The sequence below is a fragment of the Sciurus vulgaris genome (genome assembly GCF_902686455.1).
Source record: "Sciurus vulgaris genome assembly, chromosome: 1".
In the NCBI taxonomy this organism is placed as follows: Eukaryota; Metazoa; Chordata; class Mammalia; order Rodentia; family Sciuridae; genus Sciurus; species Sciurus vulgaris.
Genome location: NC_136461.1, coordinates 142,754,203 through 142,779,427, shown reverse-complemented (window position 1 = coordinate 142,779,427; position 25,225 = coordinate 142,754,203). Strand labels below are relative to the sequence as shown.

Sequence of the window (25,225 nt, the reverse complement as noted above, 5' to 3'; positions counted from 1 at the left end):
AAGGCCATTCTGGTGACAGAAGCATGAAATGGGAAGGACAACTTCCAGAATAATCTATTTGTAAAGTACAAGACAAGATATAGTCAGCACTGGCAAGGAGGAATGAGGGTGAAAATTTCTTGGAAGTTAGACACCATCACTGACATGCATGGATGACTGCTGAGAAGTCGGAAAAAGAAAAGGACTTACTGATAGTTCCCAGGAAGGTCCTGTCCTATTATAGCTATGGTTAGTAGAAAAGAAAGAAAAAGTGAAGAAAAAATTTAGAGCAGCATTATATTTTTACTGGTTTTAAGAAGTTCACTTTAACATTTGAAAAAACGCATTACTCAAAATTCAATTTTATTTTAGGAATCTTACTATGGTAACTAAAATATTCTGATAATATAAAACTATAATAAGAAAATAGATTCATAATAAAATGTTTAGAACTAAAATACAAATCACTCATGGGGGATTGGATTCCTGGACCCCTCCACCCATACTAAAAACCTATAATTCTTGAGTCTCTTGTATAAAATGCCATACAGTTTTTGCATAAAACCTAAAACAACCTCCCATATACTATAAATCATCTCTGGATTACTAATAGTACTTAATACAATATAAATAGTTTATACTGCATAACATATAAAATTATAAGAAAAAAGTGCCTGTACATGTTCTGTACAGATGAAATTTTAAAAAATATCTTTGATCATTCTATGGTTGATGTAGAACCCAGCTCACTGTACAAATGTACAAATATTAGAAGAGATAATTTTGTCATCATCTGACTTTTTCTAAAATAAACACACTGGTACTCAAAACTAGGATTTTCTGCCAAGATGGTCTAATAGTAAATAATCTCAGTCTACTAGTAAATGAACAGGTCATATGCAGATCCTTCAGTAGAAGATCGCCACATCCTATAGAAGCTCCTAGCAGAGATGGTATTTAATGAGTTGTTCTGTTACAAGTAAGAGAAGTCATAAGATTAAAACCTGGGGCGTAGGGGTATGGCTTAGTGGTACAGCACTTGCTGTGCATGTGAGAGAACCTGGGTGTGAACCCAAGCACCACCAAAAATAAAATAAAATAAAATAAAAGTGTCTTCCCAAGGTGCTGGTTCATGATGATCAGACTGGTCATAACCCTATTTATTTACAAAATAAAATTTGTTCCAGTTCAGTTACCATAATTTTAACTTCCAGATTTAGTCATGGTATAGAGGCTTTACTGGGAATTTGGAATCTCATTCATGCCTTGTTTTGTTAGAGAACATTCTCCTCCACCACCAATTCCAACAACTACTTCTCAAAATACAACAGGCTGGGGCAGAGTTACCAGAGAGAAAAAAGTAATCCAGGTTAAATTACCCAGAGATCTCTCAGTTGAGCTTCAAACTACCATATCACATTGACAAATCTCCACCAAGGTTATTCTAAAGTACTTATCTGTTAGTACCCATGATCACTTTCTGTGTGTGCTTTAAGTTTTTTCTTTAGTATTTAAAACCCTAATAAACTACATTTATGTTCCACATTTTTCTTTAACTCCTACAACTTAAAATTCATAAAACATGCCCAGAAGGCTTTAGACTTTAGTGACTGATTTTCACAACTATCAAACGGGAATGTGTTATTGTTTTTTAAAAAAAAACTTCCTTCCTTTAGGGACTGGGAGTGTAGCTCAGTGGTAGAACACATGACCAACATAGATAAAGCTCTGGGTTCAATCCCCAGCACTGTAAAAAACAAACAAAACAACTTTTCTTTAGCAAGATACTAATGCATAACATGCCTCAGCTCCTCAATCTTATCTGTTTAAGAAGCTTCTGAAGAAGTTTTAAAATACATGTATAAAAGTCAGTTATTAAGTCTTGTATGTGTTAAAAGCTTCCTAAGAATTTCTGCAAGGAGATAGGGAGGACATATACTACTACATTAAAAAATGAGGCCTATGCATAGATACTTATTTTTAAAAACTTTTGATAATTTAAATATGCATCCAGTTCACTGAAAATCAAAACCTATGCATCCTATTTGTCCCCTCCTCTAGAGTTTACCACTTTTACAAGTCCCTCCACATCTGAAATTTCTTCTAATCTCTTTATCTATACAAAATGCTTAAAGCAGAAGTACATAGTTGCAACCCAAAGTTGAAATGCATGTTATGTGAAAAGTATATAAAGGATAAGGGAAATTATTTTTTTCTAAACTAAAGTAAATGTAAAGAGTCTAGAGATTCTGTTTAGAGTGTAATATAACCAACTAATTCCTAGTACTCAGTAAATGAAGTACAGAATGAGATTATATGCAGATCTTCCAATAACATAGTACATAACATAGTAAATAACATAGTACCAGTTATATGGTTTTTACATTTATTACCTCATTTTATTTCCAGCACAACAGTCACTTTACCTATTAACTGGATGAACATATAACTAAATTGGTCTGTGTTCTGATTTGTCACCCTATAAACATGCAGAATCCAACCTGTAAAATCAGGGAGTTAAATCAGAGAATCGAATACGATAATTTGCTCTGTAACTGTAAGGTGGCAATAACAATAATGCCAACAAAATCACCACCAGCAGCCCTTTTTATTAAGCATTCTCTATATACCAGTTATTAAATTCATGGCTTTCATGTGCTATCTCCTCTAATACAACACAAAGTTAACATGCCTGTCTTGCCTAATATTTATATATAAGTCTTACTTGGGTCAGCTGGTACAGTGAATGTTGTGGTCTAAAAGGACTATACTGAAGTTTAAGATTTCAGAGGTTCAACTAGTTTGAGAATAAAAGAGTTGAGCTGTTGCTGATCATGTGGGTACTAGGAAAGGAATGGAAGTAAAAGTCAACAGGAGTAAGAAAAATAAGAAGTTTCATATGGATCCTCCAAAAGACAATGAAATCACCCAGGACTGTGAGCAGACTCATTTTGAAAACCTAATTCCTGTCTCTGAACTGCTCCCATGAATGCCCCATTCTCAGTTTATTTCAATTCAACTTTTGTTCCCTGATTATGGTCTTATTATAATGCTGTCCACTCTTGTGGGCCCCACAGTGGTTCCTCAGTTCCAGACTTTCTATATTACTATTTACCTGTGTTGGACTCCTAGACAGGTCAGATATATTCCTTATCATTTAGCCCCTAAATGAGTCTGAAAAATAGCAAAAGTGCATTGCCAATTTTATTACTCAAAATTGAATCCTCTATATTTTTAAAGATTCTACATTTTTATTTTTGATAGTCATAAAGAAAACACAGATACAAAGGAACAACAGCAGACTTAAAACATCGAAGTAGCAGGTAAAAAACTTACTTCAACATTGATATTAAACAAATGATCTGCATCTTCAAGTACATTAAAATAGGTCACTAATGATCCTTACTCAGTCTTCTCATGTTAATCAATCTCTTTTCAAATGCAATTCCTGAACTAAATCTAACATTCTTTTTCTGACCATACCCTTCTTAAGTGACTGATAAGAACAGTGAGAAAAAGAATCCTCCCAATACATGTACCTGGTTATAGCTCTTTGGTTCACTGTCAAGGCAGATTTGGATTGCAACAGAAAATATTTGATATCTCATGTCCTTTTATATGTCTCCAGTTACATGAACACAAATGCTAAAGCAAGTTGTGCAACTAGGAGGTTATGTAACAGTGGTCTACTTTATGCTCTGAATGTAACCCTTGCTGCTCTGCCACTAGCAACTTATTTTAAAATGGACATGTTTCTTTCTCTTCCTCTCTCCCTCCCTAATCTCAGGGGAAACAGGATTACCTTTCTTCCCATGTTAGGCAGGTGTATCTGTCCTAGAATACAAATTTACCATAGGAACAAAGTAATCCAGACTTTGGGGATGGTACCAGAAGATCTCAGAAATGACTATCTCCCAAATGAACAAGTGAATTGTAACTCCAACAGAGAACATGTGGAATGTAGCCTTTGAATCACCTCTTTAAAAAGCCCCTGTTCCGGGGCTGGGGATATAGCTCAGTTGGTTGAGTGCTTGCCTTGTAAGCACAAGGCCCTGGGTTCAAATCCCCAGCACAAAAAAAAAAAAAAAAAAAAAAAAAAAGCCCCTGTTCCTGCAGATGGGCAGAATCACAGCCTTTGGGAGAGGAGTCCCCAATGTTCCTCCTTTGCTAGCAAAGCAATAAACCCTCCTTCCTTTGTCTCAAAACTATGTCCTCATTATTTGACTGGCATTGGGGACAAGAACTGAGCTTTCAGCAACAATTACATAGATAAAATTTTTAATTTTTTTTTTTTTAATTTGGTGGTGCTGAGGTTGGAACACAGTATCTCACAGTGTATTAGACAAGCAGTTTACCACTAAGTTATATCAATTGCCCCAGAAAGAAAATTTTAATAGAACTGAGCAATCAGAAAAAAGTTAACAAGCTTCAGTTATTACACTAGTTATCTGAAGAAGTTGGCAAATGAGGCAACAGCAATTTGTGTCTAAATGTACTGAACTCTGAGAAATTATGATACTTAATTCCACAGATTTCTTCATTTTGATTATTTAAAAAAAAAAAAAAAAGTCTAGAGTTTGATAAAAATTACTTTTAAGTTCCAATCTGTGAGTTTGGGGACTGATATACAAAAGTTTAGCCAGTCAGTTTGTAAGAAGTATTATGAATATGGCAATGAACAACACTGTTAGCCAATCTGAACAAAAACTAAATGCTACACTTAGAAACAAATTCACACCTCTTTCTGACCTATGAATATGATATGAAGGGGGCATTTTTAAGTTTCTGGATGATGAGTTAATATATCTTCCAAATCTCCACATGCTTCTGGTATAGAGATGTTAAACTTTGTTATTAAATGTTGAATCAAAATGCTTTATCGTATTATTTTCAGACAGAATTACTGAAAAATAAAAACAAAGCTATGCTATATAAGTCTAATATTATAAAAACAATAAAGAACAAATGCACATCAGAAAAAACAGTAATATCTCCAAGCAAAGAGTAGAATTGTTCCTGCTTTGGCACGGCAAGAAAGTACTAATACTTGAGCATTCAACAGTACTCCTAAAGACTGGGGATATAGTTCAGAGGTACAGCACTGGCCTAGCAGGTTCAATCTTGGTCACTGCAAATACAAAAGAAAGACCACTCCTAATTTAGGGTTTATCCTACTACCCTGTTCAGAAAGCTACAGTTATCTTTTTGTTTTAATACTGCCATTGCCAAGGCAACGAATTCTATATTTAATGCTGAGTTTGAAATCAATGATGAAAAAAGCAACTTATAAGGTTTCCACAGACATATCTAAAAACAAAATAGGGGAACAGGATAGTTGTCCAAAGAAGAAAGGTAATACAAGAAAATAATGGTGGTATCTTAAGCAACTGAATGCCTATGTATGAAGTCACGTGGGAAATGGCAATTGCCTATTAGTCTATGTTATAGACTATATAATAATAATAGCCTATCATAGTCTTCTATACCTTCACATACATTTGGTTGTTTGCTTGTTTGTTGGTACCAGAGAATGATCCCAGGGGCACTTAACCAAAGAACCACATACCCCAGATCATCCCCACTTTGGGGGGGTACTGGGGATTGAACTCAGGGGCACTTGACCACTGATCCACATCCCCAGCCCTATTTTGTATTTTACTTGGAGATAGAGTCTCACCGAGCTGTTTAACACCTTGCTTTTGTTGAGGCTGGCTTTGAGCTTGCAATCCTCCTAACTCAGCCTCCAGAGCCACTGGAATTACAGTCATGCACCACCGTGCCTGGCACACCTAAGTATTTTTAAGAAGGATAAATGTCTTAAAGATCTTGAATAATCACTTCACAGAGGAACTTAAATTAGAAAAACTACTTTGGTTGTTAATCCTCTTATTTTAAGGACAGTGACATCAATAGGGAAAAGGTTCAAACACAACAAAGTACTTTTAACCATCTTACTTATTTATATTTCTGATGTACTTATTAACATCTGAAATATGTAAAACATAGTACCTGAAATTGAACTCTTGGACACTGAATCAGAGATAAGTTAGTACCAATTTTCCTTACAATACTTCGAGATGAACCATATGGTTTTCCAGACCAAAGTACCTGTGGAAGTAGGAAAGAACAAAAGTTTAATTATAAGACTTTAAGAATTGTTAATAGAAAACACTGGAGTACTAACTGCATGACATACTAACACATTAATTATGGCATCAGAAAGCTCTAAATGTTATGGGAAATAAGCTCATATTTCTCAATTCAAAATAAAGATTATGTATATATAGCTTGCTATTATTAAAGGCAAAGTTTAATGCAGGGCATTATATAAAAATAAAAGACTAGTAACTTTTAAATAATACTATATTTTAATTAAAAACCTGATTTTCTGCAAAGAAGATACTATTTTACCTCTTCTATATTTTTACTTTTAGAATTTTAATAAAATAAATTTAAAAATATACAAGTTACTTTAGCTGTGATGAACTTTTCAAAACAAGTCCAAATTAGTACAAAGCTTAGAATGTCAATGGGTGCCATGCATGTTACTTGCTGCACAAGAGCACCTGACCAAAGGAGAGCAGTCACACTGCTCCCTCAACACCACATGTTCTTGTCTTTAATTTGCATAAAGGTGCTAAATGAGCTAGTGGTAGCCATAATGAGAAGTTCTCTGATGAAAAAAAAAAATGTACATAGGACATTATGCTATGCTTAAAGCAGAAACAAAAACAAAACCCCTAAGGCAAAAAGCAAACAAACAAAAAAAAAAAAAACACACAGATAGGGTATTAAATCATTACAAATTGTACCTTGAAACTTCTCCCCCAGTATATCATCTTTCTTTAAAGAGAAAAACTATCCATCTGTTTTGAGTGCTACACCTGAAAGCCTGGACAGAAGAGGTAAAGAAAGGTAGTATGCTATTAAAAGCAATCATAAAAGAAAAGAATGAGAATAACATAACTATTATACTTATTTCTCCAAATCTTAACTTTCAATTGAACCATAAAGGCTGAATAAATAATACCAAATCAACTAAGTATAGAGAGGATAATGGACATCATCCCCCTTTTAAGGTCCTTCCATGGCTATTATAGTTTAAAGAATGAAATTACTCCAATATAAACAGTATGACGGGGCAACTGGTCATTGAAAACTTTGATGGCTCCAACACCTGATCCAGACTGAACCTCAGACCATTCTAAAAGCATCATGTACAACTTAAAAAATGAGCACAGAAGCAATTTGATTTCTTAAATTTTAGCAGTCAAATCCAATTTAACATAAGTCAAAGTGAGGGTCTTGAGGATACACATATAACTCCTGACATCTGCCTCAGTTATTATATTATTTTTATCTTATATATTTAAGGTTTCATGGACTTACCTAGTAGAGTTCCAGAAAATACTATGATCTACACTGTTGGTTTTGATAACCAACAAAAACTATTTTCTTTGGAAATATAAATATAAATAAAAAAGATATATATTAGAATTTCATAAGTAGAATGATAGGAAGATACCAGTATTAAAATATGACCATTATACAAAGAGTTTAAGAGACAAAGTTACTCTGAAGTCTAGAGCAAAATATCATTCGCAATAATCATGCAGAGTATTATTGTTAAGAGTATTGTTATATAAAGTTTTAATAATGTGAGGACTGCCAGGCATTGTGGCACATGCCTATATTCTCTAATACTTAGTGGCTCAGGAGGCTGAGGAAGGAGGATCACAAGTTCAAAGTCAGCCTGGGCAACTCAGTGGGGCCCTAAGCAACTTATCAAGACCCTGGCTCAAAATAAAGAATAATTTTAAAGAGTGCTCAGTGATGAAGCATTCCTGGGTTATATCCCCAGTACAAAAATAATAGTGACAATGACAATGATGACGATAGGACTAAGATATGGAAAAACCCCTGACTAGAAGGAAATGGGAAATCTCACAGTTCTACAAAATCAACATAAAAGCCACTATCTCAAAAACAGAACATGGGCAAGTGATTCTAAACTGCACAGTATTTAAGCAAACATTTTACCTTATACATTTTAATAGCTCTTGGTCTTTTAAAAATAAATCCATAGAGCAATGGTAGCACCACCATTTGGTGATTTCTTTTTGAATCTTGTATTTAGTCACAAATCAAAACTCTTATATGATGTAAGAGAATTGGAATGCTATCTGTGCATCACAATGTGACAATTACATAGTCTAAAGTCAATCTTCCTCCTCTCCAGGAAATAAAGATCTTGCCTGGAGATGAAGAGGTCAAAAAGCTCACAAAGAAAAATTTAGAAAGGATTTGCCAAGGTCAGGAACTATTGTTTCTGCCAGCTTTTAGCATTCTTCATGATACATGCTGCAGGGCTAAGTTTCAATTATTATCTTTCCATCTCTTTAACAGCAAAAGAAAAGAATACCAGGTGCTTTCTAGAAGAGAAGTGGCCAATGATTCAGTTTTTAATTATAAGGAATATGTAGACTATTTTGGTTTCATCTGCAAAGACAAAGGAAGGAAAAAGAACAGATTGCTTTATGTGATTATTTTTTCAAGCATACATAGTAGTCTAACATAATGTTCTTTTGTTAATTGTGAAATGCATAGTACTTACCACCAAGAAATATGTAGCAAGAGTCTGTGTAAGCTAATGACTAGACAAGTAGAAAGAAGAGCCTAGACTAAAGTAAGGGGATGGTAGAAAAAAATAAGGGAAAAAAGCAGATCACTTCTAGGAATACTCTAAAACTAGGTCTTGGTACTTTTTTTCTATTCTTTTTTTTTTTTTTTTTTTTTTTAAATCAGTCCTCCTGGAAGGAGAGAAATTATAAATGGCTGTGAAGAAACAGTGAACAGATGGTACTGAAAAGTCACCATCTGTGCACTGGGAGGCTGCATGACCCAAGTGCATCTCCTACCCTACCTTGTGGCTGAACTGTGTCTTGTCAGTATACTGGTTTGGAGAAGGGTATGCTCCTTCTAAAGATAAACTGTCATTAATATTTCTTCAGATTTAAGAGAGAGTCAGGGAAAAAACTGTCATTACTAGATAATTTGATCTCATTGAGAAATATGAATTCAATTCCCTTAAGAACTAAACAGAAAAACTGTGCTTTATCTATAAAAACTTTATAAATAATCTAATGAGTCTGTGTATGTGTGTATATGTGTGCATGTCTGTGTCTAGTAATGACAGTCCATAACATTTAGCAACAGTGTTGGAAAGTGATGACAGCAAGGAGGAGGATGACAACAGGAAAGCAATTTATTCTTTTTTAACATTGTGAAATGCTATTGTAGAAGTGTTGATGTGTGAGCCTAGAATCTGAAGCTATCATCTGTCTCATCTGTGATAACTGTACTCAAGTTTTATGTGGCAATTCATTTGTTATAAACGAGTCTAACTTATATTGTTACTTAAGAGAGAATATTTAGCAAAAGAAACTATAAATTCTAAGTGAATATATATTTTTAGATAAACTGATATAATTTGATTCATGTATTCATGTACACATGTACAAATGTATATATGTATATAACATTTTTCTGAGAAAATGGTTCATGTCATTGATCATATTTTTAAGAAGCCTGTGATCCAACAAAATATAAACTCATATTCCAAGGGACCCCACTGTGTTGGGAGGGGGAAGAATGGAGTGAAAAAACTCTTTTTAATAATTTCAAAATCCCTACTGAAGATTAAGGCTTCTCTCAGTTCTCTTCTTCCCTACTCTAAACTACTAATCACATTCACATTGGTCCACCAAAGAACAAAAGCAAAACAAAGGCATAATTCTCATGTATTATTATTTTGCTAATACAAAGTAGGTATTTGCTATAACATATTTTCTATCATAACCTACTAAGGTTAATAAGAATCACATTAGCTTCACACTATTATTCTCTAGTTTAAAAATGTTTTTGCTTAGGGATTATAAATATAATAATACGTTGAGAAAAAAATCTGGACACAACAAAGTGGAGGCAAAATGGAGGACGGTAAAGAGAAATTTTGAGCCATGGTAGCACAAAGACCTGACTTTAAAGGCAGGTTCTACTGATTTTATTGCCTGTATAAGCAGATTGAAGTATTGACTTTCCATCTTCTCATCTATAAAATGGGGACAATATCTGCTTCATGAGTCCATGAGCATTAAGTGGGGTTCAGGTATTTATAAAGTCTTTAATAAACATTTAGTCTTTTTTCCCCTTCTATTATAAGAGGTAGCAAAGCAGACTAAAAAGAGGAAGGAAGTTGGAACAAAATTGGATTCATATTATATATAAAAAATCTCCAAAAAACAAAATGCTTTATCTCAGGGAAAAAAGTTTAGGGCTGGGGAGATAGCTCAGCTGGTAGAGTGCTTGCCTTGCAAGCACAAGGCCCTGAGTTCGATCCCCAGTACTGCCAAAAAAAAAAAAAAAAAAAAGTTGTTTATACAGATTTTCAGCAAACTGATTAAAGTTGATAATGTTATATTAGTCTCAACACATTAAAATATATATATAGACAGACACACACACACACACATACACACACAGGTGGAGCTGAGCAAGTTTCTCTTTAGATGCCCAACAGAGAAATCTTGGTATACTACACTTTTGTATTCTGAATCTTTAACAGGAGGCCATTACCCGCCCCTCAAAATCTTAGCAATTTCTGATAATTATATATTTTTAGTCTCAACACACACACACACAAAAAAAAGATCCTGCTCATCTTCTATTAATAGGAAGAGCCCTTAGTTATAATTACAATATTTTGAGTTAGTCCATTCTCTGATGAAAGACATCCATTTTACAACTTAAAATGAAAAAGTTCAACAAAATGTGTCACTTGTGCTTAACAGATCTGTAAGTGGCCTGAATAAGCTTGAGTCACATCAGTCTGATGAGATGGGAGAAGTGGGGAACAAAGGCAAACCAGGAAGCTTTTTATTATTGAATGTAACTACACTATAAACACATTGTACTAGGTGCTTTACATACGCTGTCATTTAATCCACAGGCCTACTCTCCAGTTAGCAATTCTTCTTATTCCTATTTTGTAGATGAAGAGAAGAACCAGCAGAGAGAAATTTCAGATCCAGGTTTGTTTAAATCCAGGACCAACAATCTTGCCACTAAACTGTATTTCTCATTAAAATAACAAGCAAATAGAAATCAAAATGCTTTACTTTTTTGGGAATTAGAAATAACAAAAGCTTTCCTTCTTTCTGGAAGCAAGAGGAAATCGAAACTCTTTTAGTGTAAGTACTAAAATGTTAATCTATTATATGTAGCCAAATGGTGGTATAAAAGTGATAAAAATATGTATAAAACATGAAAACATGTATCTGAAAAAGATGAAAACATCAGTAACTTACTTTCCTATTGTTTATCCTCAAGCTAATAATTTCAAAACCATGCAGCTACAAAAAAAAAAAAAAAAGGTGATTTAAATTGGTTCTCTGCCTTTTACCTCCAAATAGATGTAGCCTTGGGGAGTTAGAGAGGTTCAAAATTCAGACACAAAGTAAAAACAAAAAAATGAAAAGTATACTAGAAGACCTATATTCAAATGAGGTAACCTAACTATGTCTTTAACAAAACTTAGTACCATGTCACAGAACTAAAACATTGAATTTGAAAATAGGAAACAAGTATTCTACAAAATGTGCTTGGCACAATTGCTCTCATAACTTCATAGTGAATCTGAATAAAATTTATGTATCAGTAGAAAATATTTATAAAATAGGTCAAGAACTAATATCTGTAGAACAGAATGATCATAATATACTAAAATTTTTTCTTCCTCATTAAAGTTGCTATATTTTAGGAGACATGACTTACCTTTTACTCTGATAAATGACATAACAGAATTCAATATTAATAATCCTACAATAAGTTATCAACTGTGATTCTACATTTTATTCAATGATTTCTCTGTATATTTAAGCCTTTCCCTCACTAGTAACAAACTCATTGCTGTTAATGATCACATGAATACAAGTAATTAAGTTTTCCACATAACCTAGAAAGTTATTCCCTTACTCAGGATGCTGGGAAAAGATTTTCTATTATTTAAAAAGTAGGCAAATTAAACATTACATAAATATTGAATTCAAATATTGATCTTGTATAGAACTTATCTAATTTTCTCAGAAAAATTCTTAAAATATCTAAATGTCTGCATCTTAAAAAAGAATTTTGAGCACTCACCGATTGCATGCTTACTCCAACTTGTTGAAAAACCATCCTCATCAGGCGCTTAATCCAGCCAAGCATTTAGATGGTAAAGTTGTCCCAAATTTGCATTTCAAGTACTTCAGGCATACATAGCAGTACATTGTCCATTAAAGCACACTGAAATTTTTAAATGCAGATACTGAAATGAATTATTATTCAGAATTTCTACTGTCTACAACTTGCTTTACAGAGTAAGCCTAAGACATTTTAAAACTTACAGCAGGAAAATTCGTTCTAGAAAGACATACTACACCTGCTATGGCCACCACTGACAGAACAGAGTCCACATCCTTCTTCCTTTTCTGTGTCACAGATACTGTGGAAACTGCTTAGCAAGTCTAAAGCTCATGTATCCTAGCAAAAAAGATGCTGGAAAAGCAAGTGCCTGCCATAATAAACAGGTTTTGCTTGCTACCAAAAATTAGGAAGACAGGAATTCCAGGAACAGGATTCAGATGCAATATGGTCAAAACTGGCGAAAATCCTTTTATACTCACTGGAACTTTCAACTCATCCTGCCCCCCCGCCCCCAATCCCAAGCCCCATCATACACTACAGAGATTTCAAATGTTAACTTGCATCATGTGAATTTAGTCAAAGTATTAGTCTGCAAATGAGATAGAGTTTGAACAGAATATAAATCAAAGCAGTTCTTCCTCATTAAGGAAATATCGTATTAAAACAAAAACAACAACAAAACCCAGAAAAACAAAACACAACTGAACAGAGCAGGGTGCTTTTGTGATAGTTAATTTACATTTAAATGTAATCTCCTTATCTCATCATGGACCAATAGCAGTTTGTGGTCCACACTTTGAGAAGAACTTTGTAATTACAGAGAATAGGGAGAGAAAAGTGCCACAAATATGCCAGCACTGGATGAAAATTAACTGAAAAGAGGAGCTGTAACCTAATAACAGAAGAGTGGAAAAGACAATTGAGCACTGTGGGCAAAAATGAACAGCAGTGGGGAAGCCAGGAATACAAGAATGAATACGGGATGCAAATTTATATGAGAACCTGAGCTAAGAGCTTATATTGGAGAAAAACAAATAGCAATCAGATTAAATAAGCCTTGAAACCACAAAGTAGAGTTTGACTCAATATGTAGGATAGTTTAGAAAGTTTGTTAAATGTGACAAAATTTAAACTAAATTGATCCTTTGAAAAACTAAGAAGAAATGTATACACATTTTACCTTATGAAGGAATACATCAAATTATCTTCAAAGGGGCAAAGGTGGGATTCAATCCAGAAATTGAGATCAAAATTTGGCTTTTTAAGCTATTATCATACTACTTCCAAAAGGAGTAGTAGTGAGGAAATTATTTGAAATTCTGAGTGTTTTCTGTTTTGATTTTGTCATACATGATCCTACTCAACTTTCCATATGTTAATATTCTCAAAGTAATAACATAAAATAGTAAAGTATTGCAGGGTGCAGAGGCATCTGCCTGTAATCCCTTATTTGGGAAGCTGAGGCCAGAAGATCACAGGTTCAAGGGCAGCCTCAGCAACTTAGTGAGCTCCTGTCTCAGAGTAACAAATAAAAAGGACTACAAGTGTAGCTCAATAGTAGAGCACCCCTGGATTCAATTTCCAGTACCAAAAAAAAAAAAAAAAAGAAAGAAAAAAGAAAAAGCGTGAAGTGTTACGGCTCTGGGCTAGAACCTATATACCCTTATACACCTACCAACTGGTGACTATGAACAAAGTAATTATCTTCAGACTGACAGAATTAGTTGAAGAGACATTTTAATGTCATCAAGATCATTATTGATTATATAAATGAATCACATCTGAGAGTCAATGGAAATGAAAAGAGCAAAGAACCAAAAATAACAAAAAAATGGAAATGGTTGACAAAAAACTAGGCAAGGTCAAAGGATTTCATGTGAGATGTAAAACCCTCCTATTTTATTGTCTGCATAGTTTTGCTTTTTCCAGAATGTCATATAGTTGGAATCTAGTATGTAGCCTTTTCAGATTGGCTTCTTTTACTGAGTAAGGTGTATTTAAGGTTCCTCCATGTTTTTTTTTTTTTTTTTTTGTGGTTTAATAGCTCATTTCCTTTTATTGTTGAGTAATATTTCATTATCTGGATATACTACAGTTTATCCATTCATCTACCAATGGACATCCTGTTTGCTTCTGAATCTTAACAATTATAAATTAAAATGCTATATAAATATCTATGTACAAATTTTGCTTGTTTTATTAAATGAGTATTGCATTAGGGATCTTTAACAACAGAACATATATTGACAACATACAAAGAGATTTATTTTGAGAGACTGATTCAATTATTGGAAGTTAGGAAATTCCATAATCTGCCATGTGCAAACTTGAGGGACAAGTGAGCTCATGATATTGTTCTACTCTGAATCTGAAGGCCTTTGCGAGGGCCTTTCCCCCCAATATCATCCTATTTTTTCCCACATTTTATTGGTACATTACAGCTGTACATATTGATGGGACTTGCTGTTACATATTCATACAAGCACACAATATAATAATGTAATTTGGCCAATATCACTTTCTAGCACTTCCCCCCTCCCTCCCTGCCTCTCACCCTTTGGTCTTTATCCTTTACTTATCTGCAAGGGCCTTCTTTAAGGATGGGGACATCCAAGTAGCGAGCAAATTTGCTGTGCCTTTTTGTTCCACATTAGTATGAACGGACCTTCTTAGTGCACAGATTAAATACAAATCTTTTCTAGAACACCCTCACAAACACACCCAGAAATAATGGTTTACCAGCAATCTGTGTATCCCTTAGCCCAACATAGCATTCACATAAAATTAACTATCACAGATATTTCTTTAAAAAAAAAAAAAAATCTAAAAATTATTACTTGCCAGAAAGAAACATAATTCCTAAAATCTAGGCTAGAGATTAGTTAGTGAACCCTAGTTTAGAAAAATAAGATGAAAGGAATTAATTCACGAGACCAAAGAGAAGTCAGCCGAAAGTTGAGGAAATAATGTAGAACAAACAAAAAATAAAAAGCACTGAGAAAAAGAGGCAGTAGAAAAATTAGTTGTACTGTCACTAAAAAAAAAAAAAGAAAAGAAAATTTCAAGAAAGTTAATGATCCTTGTGAAATACATAAGGGAAGTCATATTTTGGTCTCTTACTGCTACCCTTACCTACCAGATTCTCCACTGTGCTCTGGAACCCTATTTGGAGGTGAACATCCCAACATACTCAATCACCACTGTAACTCCTGGCCCATTTCCTTTAACTGAAACTTGACTTACCTTTGTAATACTGCTTCTCCCAAGCTATAGCCTTCTCAAAGGGGTTTCTGCTTGTTTTTCCCTTAACTTGATGTCAATACTGTTTCTCATCAATTATTTGCCTCCTATCTTTTAATAATTCCTGCCTCAAAGGCAGGGATTAAACTAAAGGGAGAGAAAACAGGTTCATAGTCACTCAGGGCTGCCAGTGGAGGGATGGCTTGACAAAGGAAGCAAAGGGCATTTTCAGGAATATGAAACCAATCTTATCTTGAGTGTGGTAGTAACTACATGGCTATGTTCATCATAAATGTTCACTAACAAGAGTGAATTTTGTTGTATGCAAATTATACCTCCATGGAGGGGGGGGCAAAACTTTCCTTTGAGATGCTGCTTTAATACCAACTGCCCTCTCATTGTGGTTGTTACTAAAGGGCACTTAAGTCTCTCATCATCATTCAGCTGTGATTTTTGTTGAGCCTTCACTCCAAGTCCTTTCCTAAAAGGACTTCTGCACATTGACTTGATTAGCACTAGTAAGTCAATAAATATATCTTACATTCTTGCTAGTGCTGGGTGATTTTAGTATTCATACAGATGATGCACCCAAGGAGAGTAGTATACAAACCCACTTTTAGAAAGATGTAAAACAGCAAAACTTTAAGCTAATCATAGATTAGGGTTGCTGTCTTTTATATTTTATTATATTTGGAAATGGGTTATGACTGATAAAAAAGACACGAAAAGAACTTCTGGAGTGCTGGTAATGTTCTATTTCTTGGTAAGAGAGGCTCAAATGTGTTGACTTTGTGAAAACTTATCAAGATATACTTCAAGTAAGTTTTAAAAATACGTATAGCCTTTGACCAAGTTATATAACTTTCAGCAATTTCTCTCAGAAATGAAAACATTAATATCTAACGACATATGTACTATTTCTGTAGTGCTTTTTATATGCACAAAACCGGAATTTAAATGCACGTTAATAAAACAATATTAACTAAATTATGGCATAAAATATTATTCAGCTATTTAAAGTAAATTACAGTCTATGTGCTGATATGAAAGTATATCCCTGCTATATAAGAGTAACACAGAAAGTATGATTTCATTTTTACAAAACAAAAATCCTCAACCTTTTGTGTATGGGTGGTGCTGGAGATGGAACCCAGGGCATCTACCATGGGCCCTCATTGCTGCCTAGCATTCTAGGAAAGGTTTATTTTCTTATTCTTCCCCTTTCTGCATTCTCTAGAGGAGTTATTTCAAACTATATCCAGGTGATCTGATGTGGCTTAATGTTCTTGTGTTGGAAACCTAATCCCAATGCAATAGTGTTGAGAGATGCGGCCTTTAAGAGGTGATTAGGTCATGAAGGCTCTGCCCACATGAATGGACTAACGTCAATATCGTGGGAGTGAGTTATTGCCGACGTGGGTTTCTGACAAAAAAGACAAGTTAAGCCCCCTCTTGAGTTCTCTCTTTCATGTGCTATCTTACCCTTTCACCTTCTACCATGGGAAGATGCAGCATGAAGACCCCTGCTGGATGCTGGTGCCATAGTCTTGAACTTTCCAGTCTCACAAACATAAGAAACATAAATTTCTGTTCTTTATAAATTATCCAATCTCAGATATTTTGCTATATAGCAGCAGAAAATGGACTAAGACCCTGGCACTGTGTAACACCTGTAATCCCAGTGACTTTGGAGGATGCTAATTTTGAGGCCGGCTTTAGCAATTTAACAAGATCCTGTCTCAAAATAAGAAATTTAAAAAGGGTTGGGGATGCAGCTCATTTGTATAACATCTTAGCTTAATCCCCAGTATCCCCCTGTAAAAAAATGAAGAAAATGAACTAAGACATTAACCAAATCTATCCAACTCTTCATTATTTCTCAGCAGATAATCAAGCATACCACTTGATAACAGAGAAGTCAGCTGAAGGAAAATCCCTCAATGTCTTGCCATTCCACATGCCACACATTTATCTGCATCGTAGTTATTCCCCTAGACTCTCCAGTCCTTCCAATCAAATGCTCAGGATTCCACCTCCTCACTTCACAGATCTTACATCAGAAATGTCCTACATTGCATAAATTCTCTATTAACTTCAAACACACTTGCTCTCTCCTAGTTTCTCCCATCTCAACGTAATCCAAAATTGAACTCCTTTACTCCCATATATGTTGTTCAAGTGTTCTCTGAGGAAAATAGCATTCATATTGCCAGTTATTCCTTCTCTTTCATATTCTATAATCAATCGAGTTCAATTTTTTCTCCTAAATATATCAGATTCTATCTTCATTATCCTTACTTATTCTATGCCTTCATTATTGTAAAAATCCACTAATTTGACTGTGACCCAATTTTGCCCTCCCCTTTCCATTTTTCTCAAAACCAAACTGGATCCTTTATGATTTGGCCTCTATTCTTTGCTATCCTTTGTATTTGTGCTAGTCTGCTTTTCATTGCTACGACAAATACCTGAGAAAAACAACTTATAGGAGCAAGTATTTATTTTGTCTCAGTTTTAATATATTTCAGTCCATGGCTGGCTGGCTCCACTGTCCAAGGACAGGCAGAAAATTATGATGGAGTAAAGAGGCTCAGCTCATGGCAGCCAGGAACCGAAAAGAATGAGAGAAGGGGCCAGGGAGAAGATAAACCCTTCTAGGCACACTCCCAATGACCTATTTCCACCAACTAGTTCCCACTTCCCAGTATTCCATTCAACTATCAAAGGATTAATCCATTCATGAGGTTAAAGCCCTCATGATCCAATCATTTCTTAAAAGCCCCATCTCCAAACACAGAAGACTTTGGGGGACATTCCAAATCCAAATCCTAACAATGTCCTTAGTATTCTACCCTTTGTTCCAGTCATACAGGTAATTCCAGAATTCCAACATGGTCTGATCTCTGGACTTCTACTTGGCATTCTACCTCCCTACTGTATTCCTACACTAAGCTGGCTCCTACTAATCTTTGATTCAGCTTAACAATGCCTCTTCTAAAAGGTCTCAACCACAATTAGGATCCTCCCGTATGTATTCCCCCGTATAGTAGTACAAAAATGTACCTAAACCACTTACCTCCTCCACTGAACTTTAATCAACTTAAGGGTGGAAACTATCTTATTTATCACAGTGCCTCAGCATTTAGCACAGGTTTAGGATACAATAATTGTGCAATTCATATATGACTACAGCCAGTGCCTTTCCCATGCCTTCTCAACTGTAAACAGATATTTACTAAAAGTTTGATTCCATTATAGGTGAGCTAGGTAATTTCACAAAAACCTTCCTCTCACTGAGGACAAATAAACTAGTTAGGCAAAATATAATAATCAGCTATTGAAAGCATCAGAGAACAAGGTACAGAAACATAAGCAAGACAAGAAGAGATGGTTCTTTGAAAAAATAAAAAGTTACAGACCTACAAGATTTTAAAATGAGAGAGAAGGAAAATACTACCAAGATCAGAAATGAAAAGGAAACACAGGACAACACTACAGAACCCACAAGCATTCAGAAAATTACAAAACCAAAACACTGCACAGTATTAGTTGTCACAGTAGTGATTAACTTTGGGTGGGACTGGGTAATGGCTGGAAAGGAGTCATCAAAGGAGTTTTCTAAGTGCAAACAACTTTATATTTCTTAACTTGGGGGCTATTACAGGGATCGTTGCTTTGTGACAATTTATTCAGCTGTACATTTATGTTTGTGCACTTTTCTGTGTTCTAATTCCTAATTTTAAAAAAGTTTAAAAAACGTAAAAAGACCTAATTGAAAACACTTAAAAATTTTTGTTAGTCACAAAGGTGGCTTTTATCAATAGGAATTATAGCCACAATGATGGCTTTTATTAGTACCATTTAATATCTTAATTCTTTTTTATAACCTGGCTCAATGTATTCTCCATTTTGCCTTACTTAAATCAGTCCTGTTGAGTATTACCTGTTTCTATATGGTCAAGTTCAATTTAAGCACCTTTAAAACAGAAACCCAGAAGTACATTTCTCTACACAACTATTTACAAAGTTCCAAAATATTACTTAGCGTTTGCTGTACAATTCAGTTTTTAACTTTGTAAACTATATTCAAGAGACCTGGCACATCTGCATTATTGCATGAGTCTAAAATTTTTTTATTCTATTTTTTTAGTCCCCATTTCCCCCTTTCTAAAATTTGTTCTACTTAGTTATACATAACAGAATGCACTTTGACACATCATACATAAATGGAGTATAATTTCTCATTCTTCTGGTTGTGTATGATGTAGAATCGCACCGATTGTCATATATGTACATAGGGTAATAATGTCTGATTCATTCTACTATTCTTCCTACACCTATACTCCTCCCCGCCTCCTTTCACTCCCCTCTACCTAATCCAAAGTAACTCTGTTCTTCCCTAGCCCTGCCCCTCTTATTGTGAATTAGCATCCACATATCATAGAAAACATTCAGCCTTTGGTGTTTTGGGATTGGCTTATTTCACTTAGCATGATATTCTCCAGCTCCATCCATTTACCAGCAAATGCCATAATTTCATTCTTCTTTAAGGCTGAGTAATATTCCATTGTGTATATATACCACATTTTCTTTATCCATTCATCTGTTGAAGGACACCTAGGTTAGTTCCTTGGTTCAGCTAATGTGAGTTGAGCTGCTATAAACATTGATGTGGCTGTGTCACTGTAGTATGCTGCTTTTAAGTGCTTTGGGTATAAACTAAGGAGTGGGATAACTGGGTCAAAATGGTGGTTCCATTCCAAGTTTTCTGAGGACTCTCTCCATACAGATTTCCATAATAGCTGTACACAATTGGCCAGTAAAATATGAGTGTATCTTTTCTCCCACATCTGTGCCAACATTTATTGTTGCTTGTATTATTGATAATTGCCATTCTAACTGGAGTGAGATGAAATCTTAGTTCAAGCAGACTGTTGATAAAAATTTTTTGGTATTCTTGTTCACTTGGTTACTTTTGTATGAAGTTCTGATTGCCAGTTGCTCAGATAACAAATGACAAGGCACAATTCTTTAAAATATTAAGTTCCTAAAATCTAAGACAAAATCTTGAATACATCATTGAATTCTTTAATATTTTGGTGAACTGACAGCTGCACATTTGGCATGCATTTTTATTCACTGCAGATTTGTAAACCTGAATCAACTTTATGAATAAAGAACCATTAAAAAAAAAAAAAAGGTTTTAAAAAACAGCCTAAGAATCAGGCTGCACATTACTTTCTAGGTTTAATAAACACACACAATTAACCTCTTTATCTTCATAAAATTTCTAATAATCTAATCTAAAATAGTCTAGTGTACCACTGACTACAAGAAATAATAAACTACTTTTGTGGGGAGGATTCCTTGGAGGGGTAATAAAAAAAATAAATCAGAAACACAATTTGAAAAACAGACTTTCTTTTTCCTTCCAAATTTGGTGAAAGCATATGATGGTGTACAGCTATACTAAGTAAAATTTATAGCACTCCAATCAAAGACAACACTACCTTCAACTAATGTAATGTTTTTGAGATTACAATAAAAGTTACTAATAGTAGTTTCATAGCTTGTTAGCAGTAAAGACAAAGTTGTCAAATTTTAAGTGCCTAAAAATTTTAAGTTATAATTTAAATATAGTAGGGTTTATTTTTATAAGGTCTTTGATAATCACTTAAGGAAATAGCCAATTATGTTCCTATCATGAGAGAGAACTATGACCCATTTTAAAGAAAATGCCTAAAAAGATAAATAAAACATTCTTAATTTATTTGGCTGACTAGATTACAATAATGTTATTAAGTAGTCTCAGAACATGAAGAGATTAGATAATTAATAACAGTGCATCTCAAATAACAGTTCATATAAGATACTTTTGTAGGTAGGAAAGTTTGGCACAGGAAAATGATACAAAAGAAAAACCAGAACTATGAAGTATAGAACAGCCAAAAAAAAATTCAATTTAAAGTTTCTGTTCTTTGAGAATATTTCCTTCCTACATTGTGCCCCTATATTCTTTCAGGGTACAAGAACAGAAGATAAATATTGTTTGATTTTATTTTCAGTAGTCAGGACTGAACTCAAGGGTGTTCTATCACTGAGCAACACCCCCAACCCTTTATAAAAATTCTGAGACAGGGTGTCCCTAAGTTACCTTGAACGTTGAAATCCTCCTACCTTAGCCTCCTGAGTTGCTGGGATTACAGGCACATGCCACCATACCAGGCCTTACTTATAACAACTAGAACTTGTCAGCCCTATGGCAAAACCTTACCCTATTTTTTAAATTAGAATTGCTTTTTATTTACAATATAATCATCAAAGCCCATAACTTTAGAACACATGCACAATGCTGTTACACATAAATTTGACAAACTTGTTAACAAATTGATATCCCTGAAGAATTTTATTTTTTATGGGTGTACTATAATTATACACAATAGTGGGATTCACTGTGACATATTCTCTATGCTCAAAACAATATGGTCAATTTCATTTCCCAGTCTTTTACCCTATTTTTTGAAATTAAATTTTGAAATTCAAGATCAGTGACTATTACTATATCTCACATCAAGCTAGTCTAGACTTTAAGTCAGAATACTTTACCACAACTATAAAACAATAGTAAAGTATCCAACCTGTGGGTATAATTTACTAGCAGTGATTTAAAAATAATATTCCACATGCTTATTCAAAATTAAGTACATATATGTGTGTATGTGTCTGTATTCCCAATATCTAGCACGGAATCTGACATAGTGTCATTTTGCTCAATCTATAATAAATCTTAAACCCTATATCTCTCACAAAAAATTAAAATTGTCTAAATATCTATGAACAATGGTGATTAAAATTGACAAAAATTTTTTTCAAGTTCATGGTCTTTAAAGATGAAATTAAACTTCTGAAGGACATTTTTAGAAGTTATTTTTCTCTCTGTAGGATAAATGTCAACAAGAGCCAGTCACTGAAGCCTGTAACCCCAGTGACTCAGAAGAATGAGGCATGAAGCTTGCAAGTTCAAGGCCAGCTTGGGCAACCTAAGACCCTGTCTCAAAATTAAAACCAAAACCAACCACAACAACAGAAAGGCTGGGGGTGTGGTTCTGTGGTAGAGTACTCCTGGATGCAATCCCCAGTACCAAAAAAATAAATAAGCATATAAAAATAAAAAGTCAGCGAGAGATTCTGTTTCCACTTAAAAATCTGTCCTATGCATGTGAGGATCTGGAATATAACCACACATTAAGTGATGGGTATTTTCTTTTTTAAGTATTTTTGTAATTTTAAGCAGTCCCATGCAAATAAATTAAGTAACCTGTAATTAATTTTAAAACAGTCCTTTGAAAAGACAGTTCAAATACTTTCAATGATCAGTAGGTGCAAACAAAATACGTGGAAGTCAACAATACTTTTTCACTGAAAATGCTGCCCTTGGGCCCAAGGACATGATGAAAATTCACTACAGAGGTGATTCTGATAAGCTGGAAAGGAAAACTCAAAGAAATGATGATTGTTTAAGGACAACAATTTATTTTATTTTTAAAGAAGCTATGCATGAAAAGATTTTCAAAATAAAATGTTAAACAAAAAAACTTCCAAACAAGTGTATATGATTCCATTTAAAAAAAAAAAAATAGGGGCTGGGTATGTAGATTTTTGGTAGTGCAGGCATTTAGCATGTGCAAAGCTCTGGATTTGAGTTAGACCCCTAATACCACAAAACAAACAAACAAAAACCTAAAATACAGTAGAAATAGTGGTGTGATAGATATCTTGAGTAAACACAAAGAAAAAAAGATTTGAAAAGCTAACAAAATTTAACATTGATATACTTGAGGCTTGTCAATAGGAGCCGCCATTTATTTTTTCTTTTTTGCATTTCTGTTCTTCTGTTATTCTGGTTTTTTTCAACAGAATACACTATTTTTGTATTTTTTTTTTAAAGACCATTAGCATCTTTAAGATTAAGTAAGTGAATCTAAGAAGTAGAGACACAAAAATTATTCAAAGTTTGAACCATAAAAGTAAATAATAAACTTTAGCAATATACAGACTTTGGGGAAACCACACAGGCTATATTCCTATTTTCCCATCTCAGACATTCATCCTTTATGATTTCTGTCATATTTAGATGCTCTTAATAATTTAGTCTAAATCAACTCACTTTTAAAAAAATGATACGAATTCAGCCTCATCCTAAGCAATAATATCTATGCAAAGTTTGTAGTTCAAAGTTATTTTTCCAAACACATTTTAAAATATAGTCATGTGAGCTTAATGATAGGAATACATTCTGAGATCATGATGTTAACATCAGAGAATGTACTCACGGGTGGGGAGATAGCTCAGCTGGTAGAGTGCTTGCCGTGCAAGCGCAAGGCCCTGAGTTCGATCCCCAGCACCACAAAAAAAAAAAAAAAAAAAAAAGAGAATGTACTCACAAGAACCTAGATGGTAAAGGTCAATCACTCAGTGTGGCCTCTTGATGCAATCAAAAGACAAGGTAAACACAAGATGTATGAAGTTGTCAGAGCAACATAGCATACTGTTTTACAGTAACTTTTTTCTTAAGTAGAAGTACCCTCTAAAATAATAAGTATAAAATAGTAAGTATATAAACCAGTAATACATTTATTATCATTATTAAATATCATCTACTATACATAATTGTGCTGTACTCTTATACAACTGGCAACACAGGTTTGTTTATACTGGTAAAACCACAAACACATAATGCATTGCCATATGACATAATGCATACAGTGTCACCAGATGATAGAAATTTTCCGGGTACATTTATAATTGTATGGGACCACTGTTCTGTATGATTGTATTTAACTATAGTTTACACTCACTACCTAAATCCAAATGATGAGATTTAAACAGGATATCTTGGCTAAAATGAATTACAAAATTGATTTCTATTATATCTAAAATCATCTCTTAGGAAACCAGTCTACTCTATAGTCAGTACACATTACATATCAAGTCAGTGTTTACTAGTATACAAAAAAAATCATTTCAAAAAGTAAGAAAATTGGGCTGGGGATGTAGCTCAGTTGGTAGTGTTTGCCTGGCATGCACAAGGCCCTGGGTTCAATCCCTATGACCACCACAAAAAAAATAAAATTTCTTAAAGGTTAAAAGTTATACTACTTTATATTAATACTTATATATTAAAAAATACTATAATGTATGCATTTTTCAGAGTTTTCCTAGTTGTCTGACATTTTACATTTTAACCACATACCAACTCATGCTAGTCAAATCCAGTTGCCTAAATTAATCTGTTAAATAGTATCAAATGTTTATACAATTTATTTTGTAGTAATGGCTTGTAGTCTGACTGGCTGACACCCAATAGAATAAATCAAAAAACTGACCCAAGGTGGCATGTTCTGGTCCCTAAAACAGCAGCCCTCAGTGCTCTTCCAGCTGAAATATATAGTAATTTTACTATCCATTCTGCTGCTTTCAAGAGGCAGAGCCATCTATGTGCAACTTAATATAAAAAATGATGAATATCACTAATGAATATGTGCTTGCAAATCAATAAGTGAAATATTAGAAGTCCAATGGAAAAATAGGCATAGGACATCAAGGACATACAACTGGAAATTTGTGGAAACACAAATGGAAAATAAAATGTGAAAAAATGTTTAAGAATATCACTAGAAATCAAATAAATGTTAACTCAAACTATTTTAACTTTTTCCTTGTGAGTTGGCAAAGATGAGGCTGGGGATATTGGTAGACC

At 34.1% G+C, this 25,225-nt stretch overlaps 1 protein-coding gene and 1 long non-coding RNA gene across 4 annotated transcripts in view; one reads left to right on the top strand and one right to left on the bottom strand.

The window, feature by feature from the left end:
* Window positions 1-25,225, bottom strand: part of MTFR1 (mitochondrial fission regulator 1) — a 41,747-nt gene that overhangs the window by 14,015 nt on the left and 2,507 nt on the right. For 2 of the 3 annotated variants that reach the window (XM_079104265.1, XM_079104264.1), the window contains exons 2-3: window positions 12,181-12,324; window positions 5,989-6,087 (exon numbers count right to left, since the gene is read on the bottom strand). In XM_079104265.1, the coding sequence (XP_078960391.1) occupies window positions 5,989-6,087; window positions 12,181-12,246 (165 nt within the window). In that variant the 5' untranslated portion in view covers window positions 12,247-12,324. Of the gene's footprint in view, window positions 1-5,988; window positions 6,088-6,791; window positions 6,872-12,180; window positions 12,325-25,225 lie in introns of those variants that run through there. The other variant, XM_079104266.1, reaches the window with a different exon arrangement.
* Window positions 12,332-13,848, top strand: LOC306641454. The gene is made up of 2 exons (XR_013758156.1): window positions 12,332-13,446; window positions 13,550-13,848. It is a non-coding gene; the product is annotated as an uncharacterized lncRNA (long non-coding RNA).